This window comes from Solanum tuberosum, unplaced genomic scaffold, assembly GCF_000226075.1.
Source record: "Solanum tuberosum cultivar DM 1-3 516 R44 unplaced genomic scaffold, SolTub_3.0 scf00225, whole genome shotgun sequence".
NCBI lineage: Eukaryota > Viridiplantae > Streptophyta > Magnoliopsida > Solanales > Solanaceae > Solanum > Solanum tuberosum.
The window spans coordinates 929,318-935,854 of NW_006239149.1; the positions used below are offsets into that span (position 1 = coordinate 929,318).

Consider the following 6,537-nt stretch of genomic DNA (forward strand, 5'->3'; position numbering starts at 1 on the left):
TTTTTCATTAATTTGAATTTCTTATTTTGTAGAAGCAGATGAATGAATTAAACCCCAAGTGGTCCTAAATACTAGTTGGAGTATTTAAATTAATGAGATATCAACACAGCAGGAAATGGCAGAAATTCATAAAGATAGTGCACAGGTCGCTCTGATCATTGGGAATTTTGGTACGTAAATTTCGTTATCATATTTAATTATATACTCCCTAGACATGCAAATACCAAAATCCTACTTGGAAAATTACAAACCTCACAATTAAATTATATTTTCTTTTGAAAAAAAAAAAAAAAAAATCATCTTTTTTTTCTTGTGTTGTCATAATAAACCAAAAAAAAAACATATATGAATATTAGTAATTAATACTCATATAACCAAACTCATTAAAACAAAAACAAAAAAAGCCTAAATCTCCTTCTTTTTTTTTCTCCCCTAACAATGTCATAATACCTAATAATAATAATAAAAATAAGAGAAAATTGGAAACAACAAAAAAAATGTACAAGGTGTGTATACACTAGCTAGATTTTGATGATGATAAATCCCCACAAAAATCTTGATCTTCTTTTTCTTTTTGTTTCTTCATTTGTAGGATCAAAAACCCTTCTTTTTGGTACCAACACTTTTAAATTTTTTTTGGTGTGTGTGGGGAGATTTGGTTAATCAAAAATATTTTTCATTGGAAATATTGATGAATATGTTCAGCAATTTTCTTTGCATCTATTGAAGCACCAAGCAAGCCACGTTTGGTGAACCCCACTGCATAAAGTCCACACTCTCCTTTCCACCCATTGGGAAATGGCCTTTTTGGTAGACCATCTTTCTCTGAAAACATCTCTTTTTCCTGCAAACCAAACAAAACCTAATATTAAACTTATATACTTTTTTTCATTTTTCTCAATCATAATTTGAACATATCCTTAGGAAACAACTAACTAAGTAAGCGTTCGACCATAGATTCTAAATCAGATATTCACAAATATTTGTTTGGTCATTTGTCGGATTTTGAAAATTTGTCTACAAAATTCGACTCATATTATACATAGTTGTGTTTTTCTATTTTCTCAATCAAATTCATTGAATACATCCTTAGGAAACAAGTAACTAAGTTAGCGTTCGACCATAGATTCTGAATCAGATATTGACAAATATCTGTTTGGCCATAGATTTTGTCAGATTTTGAAAATTTGGCTACAAAATTCGACTCATATTATACATAGTTGCAGTTTTCTATTTTCTCAATCAAATTCATTGAACACATCCTTAGGAAACAAGTAACTAAGTTAGTGTTCAGTTGTAGATTCTGAATCAGATTTTGAAAATTTGTCTCCAAACATTTGGTTGGTCATAGATTTTGGTTCAGATTTTGAAATTTTGTCAATAAATTCGACTCATAAAACATGCATGTCCAAATACAACTTCAAGTTTCAAAAATCACTAGTTCAAAAACTCAAGTTTTCAAATTTCAACTTCAGAATCTATGGTCAAACGGAAACTAAGTAAAGGTAAAAAGAGTGGGTACCTTTAGCCACGAGGGCACATTGCTTTTGTAACCAGTTGCCAAGATTATTGCATCATATTCTTCTGTTTGCCCATTTACAAATTCCACCGTGTGATGCTTTAATAATCTCTTAATTCCAGGACATACCTATACACATAATATAACAACTAAAAATTACTCATTTATATCACAAGAAAAATTTATACCTTAAAAATAAAAAAATAAAAATTATTTTAAGTACTACAACCTAGGGGTTTTCCACTTAGAAATGATGCTAGTAGAATCAATAAAATGTTGGGACAAATTAAGCTTGAAGAGATTTTGTCACACTGTTTATAGAATATTTGCAATGATTGAGTATGAGGAAAGGTAAAAAAAAAAAAAATGATTTGATACCTAGTTCATCCATGATATTTTATTTTTTATAGCGTACCTTAATGTCACCACTTTTAATTTTAGCAAGCGTTCCAACGTCAAGCACAGGGGTCTTTCCGGACAAGTTTTTTAGCTCGAGGGGTCCAATTTCAGGTCGATCTAACCCGAGTCGAGACGTGTCACCGAGCAATAACCTTGAAGTAATCAACAAAAATCGATCGACAAGTCGAATAGGTAACCACTTTAGTAACCACATGGATAGCCCAAAAGTTGATTTTCCCAGCATTTCTCTTGGTAAGACATGGACCTAAAATAAAAATTAAAAAAAAATGAAAGTCAAAATTAATTTGTTATAATAAAGTTAATGAATAAAATTGATGAGAAATTCAAGTTGCTAATTGCTTAGTGCCCATTGCCATTCTGGATGAATGGCCAATATCTGGACTTTTCACTTTTAGGTTGCTAAAAAAACTTATTGGAATCAATTATTATAAATTTTAATGATTAATGAAAACAAAAATTGTCCATGCTTCCACCAAATATTGCGCATGCTTGACAATTCCAAGAAAGTAAAAAATACACAACAAAATCTTTTAATTAGTTAAATTTAAAAAATTTACAAATCAATTTTGTTGGAACTTGAAGTCACTTCCAACTTTTTAACTTTCAGCACATGAGAATTGTCTTCTTTTTTATTCAAAAAAAAATTAGATGAAAAAAATAAATAAATTCTAGGAATCTTAGTAACTTGTTTGGTTGGCTATCTGAGGGTTCGATTCCCCCACATTGTAATTCCCCTTCCCCTACCCAAAAAAGAAAAAACTAGGGTTTCTCAGTGTTTCCACATAAATAGGAAATTTTTCAGGAAACACAAGATTAATAAAACTACTTAAAACATATAGAAATTACCCCTAGACCTTTTTCCATATGTCTCTCTATATTAGTTAAAATTTTCAAAAAAAAAATAAAAAATCACAAAGTTTACCTCTTTTTTCTCAAATGAATTGACATAAAGTTAAGAAATGAAATACCATGTTTCCCGTTATTTTGTTGAGACAAAAAAACATAAAAACAAAAGTTTGTAATCAATTTGCTTTAAAATGTCCCAAGAAAAGTTTTTTGTTATTAAACCAAAAGATTAAAGGGATTTCTATTGCTCAGACTGTTTAAAAATGTCAGTTGTATCAAAAGTGAAGAGTCGGTGCAACTAAGATAGAGAGTGTTCTTACAGTATCTCTAACGACAAGTGAAGGGGTTGCATCATGATTACACAGATCCAAACACACCTCCATTCCTGAATTTCCACATCCAACAACCAACACTTTTTTCCTTGTAAAAACTTCACCACTTTTATACAAACTTGTATGCATTATAGTACCACCAAATTCTTCCATTCCTTCAATATGAGGTAGCACAGCCTCGGCATTCTCCCCAGTTGCGACAATCAACCACCGCGTAACATACTCAGTACTACTCGTAGTCATAGTCGTAGTCATTGTATCCGTCCTGATTCTCCAGAGTCCGAGATTCCGGTCATAATTAGCAGATATGACCGTTTGATTGAATAGAGGACGGATGTTAAAAGTCATGGCATATAACTCCAAATATTTAATGAACTGTTGTTTGGTAGGATAAGTAGGGAAATCATGAGGGAATGACATGAGTGGAAGTTCACAGAATTGTTTAGGCAAATGAAGGCTAAGACGATTATACGTCTTGAGTTGCCATAAAGATGCTATACAATTACATCTCTCTACTACTAAACTTTGAACACCTTTTGCTGTTAAACATGCTGCAGCTGCTAATCCTGATGGTCCTGCACCAACGATTACTGGTCCGTTGACGAATACACACCTCTTTGTATTTGTATTTGTATTCATTTTGTTGAAATAAGGATGATCATGACATGTTTTGCCTTGTATTTCTTTCAAATAATCCATCAAAGGGTATTTTGAATGAGTAAGTAACTATATGTTGGTTTTGTATCCCCTTTTATCTATTTCAAGAATTGTGGGAGATAAGGTAAAGAGCTAAAATTGAGGAAACTCATTGGTCAAGGGAGTTTGAGAGCTAAAAACACTTGAAAAAAAAGACTAAGTCACAAAGTATTATCCAGAACAAATAGGACTGTGATAAGCCCCTAAAGAAGTGGAGCTAAAATTAAGAGATATACTACTTCTTATCCACTTTTTTTCAGATTCAATCTATAATTAAGTTATACAATATTGTTTCAATCAAATAGATCACACAACAAGATTTGGAATTTGGGGTGGGGGGTGTAGAAGGGTATGTTGATAGTATAGATAGATGTGGTGTTATATGTGTCTACACATTCCTTTTGTTCATTAGGAAGGAGAAGGAAGGGAGAAGATGATCAATAAATGAATTGAATTGAAGAGAATTCACTCTATATATACCGGACACAATGAAAGTTTGAGCAGTATTAATGAAAGTGGGACACATAGATATATATAGTGTATGTGTGTGTATCGTTATATACTTGGTGTGTGTGGAGATTAATAACAACATTAGTCAAGTCATTTATTTGTAATTTTTTATTTTGATATATGTATTGACGTCTCAACTAATACGTTGCACAACGTCTATGTAAACATTTTCTATCATAACAATTTTTTTATACCTAAGACTCATATTCGAGACTCTAGTTAAAGAAAAAAAATCTTATTTATCTCATACAAACATCACATATATAACACGTTTATTAATTAAAGCGGTAAACATCGAAACTCTAGCTAAAAATAAAGAATCACAATTCTTGATGGTGATCTATTTGAATTTTGAATTTGGCTAAGCAAGAGATGATAAGAAAAAAGGTTTAGAATAATTAAAAGTTTTGTCCTATATTATACACGTCACTATATGTGTCATACTAGAGAGATATGAGGGCTTATTGGATGTTTGATTTATACTTAAATCCTTGAGGGAGTTGGTCTCTTTAGCAAAATCTTATAACAATCTTGATTTTTGAATGAGTTAAAAAGTTATTGGGATCTCTATTTTGTTTATTAATTAATATAAAGTATATATTTATTAGTAGTTCATTTTTTATTATATTAAATAGAACATGTAGTTTGGTAAGATTTTAAATTGTTAGAAGAGGTAGTTATGGTTGGCATTGGGTTGGACTGTGCCTCATTGGGCCGGGTGGAACAAGAGAAGTAGACTCCACTTAAAAGTTAAAACCAATATTACTAAAATATACCCTAGACCTAAAGGCACTACATCTATATCTCTAATGGAAATATTGGTTAAAAAGAAAATGGAATACTCCTAACTTTCTTTATTATATTTGTTTTTTTAATTTTGAAATTGAAATAATGATGTGATAGGATTGAATTAGTCTTTATAATGGATATACATGTCTAAAATTAAAACGAAACCCTCCTAATTTTTCTCAATTATGAAACACATTAAATTTGAAATAAAGTTCCTAAATTTTCAACTTTCATGAACTTTAGTTCAAACACAATTAAGTTGGTTCAGACATCACAGTCAGGAATAAAAGATGAAAAAAAAAAACTTCAATTACTACGTACTTAAGGGTGTGGTTTATTGGTCAATGAAGTGGTTGAGAGTCCTGAGGTCTTAGATTTAAATTTCAGTGGAGACAGAAAATATTATATTCTTCTCATATGTCCTAACCTTAGTGGATAGAGTTACTGTCTGATACATGTTGGTGATGAGAGGTTACTCCTTAATTAGCGAACTAAATTACCTGGTACCTGTTGTTGATGGGAGATGGCAGATATCCCATGAAATTTGTTGAAGAATACGAAAGTTGATCAGACAGCACTGTCATTAAAAAAAATCAACTTTCAAAATACCATTTTACATTTTTAAGATCAAATACTTTTCTTATTGACTTCAATCAAATACCATTATCCAAGTATTCCTACCTAATTACGTATGATTCATTATAAAGTTTCTAGAACTAAAATTCACAACTTGCTACAAATTTTGAGTTTCACATGATAAAGTGACAAGAAGTTAGATTTGATGAGACATTGAAGATTATTAGTGTCGACTATAATATGGTGGGTCATATATATTTGTCCTAAGAGGGACAAGCTCCATTAGTCGTAGTAGCACTACTCAACTTTGGAGGTGAAGTGAAGTTTTGATTTTATAAAAGTAATTTTACTATTACTAACTATACTATATAGTAGTAAAAATATGAAACTAATTATGGGGTGACAAGATTAATGACAAATGTGACGGCCAAGGTACGTACTATTTGTGTTTAAGGATTTGACAATGTTGGTGTGACACTTCCAAGTTCTAGCCACACAATAATATTGTTAATCTTCCCAAGACAGAAGAAAATAATAGTTGCACATTTAATTAATGAGCTTATGTTAGGTGTGGGTGCGTTGACATTGAAAGTCGATGAAATTAGTGAATACTTTAAAAAGGAGGAAAGTTAATATTACAAAATGGATGGGGCAAAAGGATAGAGATATAATTAGCCATATGAATTACAAATTTATGATATTATGAAATGGATAAAAATAGAAATTAGATGGAAAGTATTGTTGAACCAAGACTTATGGATATGATTATAGTGCTTAAGTGAGTAATTGGGATATATAGGTTCATTGCATTATGTCTTGTTTGGGGGGGGGGGGGGTGGGGGGACAAAA

At 31.1% G+C, this 6,537-nt stretch overlaps 1 protein-coding gene across 1 annotated transcript; it reads right to left on the bottom strand.

Annotated features, from left to right (window-relative positions):
* Positions 1 to 354: 354 nt before the first annotated feature.
* Positions 355 to 4,111, bottom strand: LOC102590029 (indole-3-pyruvate monooxygenase YUCCA6). Its single transcript, XM_006356580.2, has 4 exons — positions 3,106 to 4,111; positions 1,935 to 2,183; positions 1,523 to 1,648; positions 355 to 844 (listed from the first exon to the last, which is right to left on the bottom strand). Exons 1-4 carry the CDS (start codon positions 3,814 to 3,816, stop codon positions 677 to 679), a joined length of 1,254 nt encoding a protein of 417 aa, XP_006356642.1. The 5' UTR covers positions 3,817 to 4,111; the 3' UTR covers positions 355 to 676.
* Between the last annotated feature and the right edge of the window lie 2,426 nt (positions 4,112 to 6,537).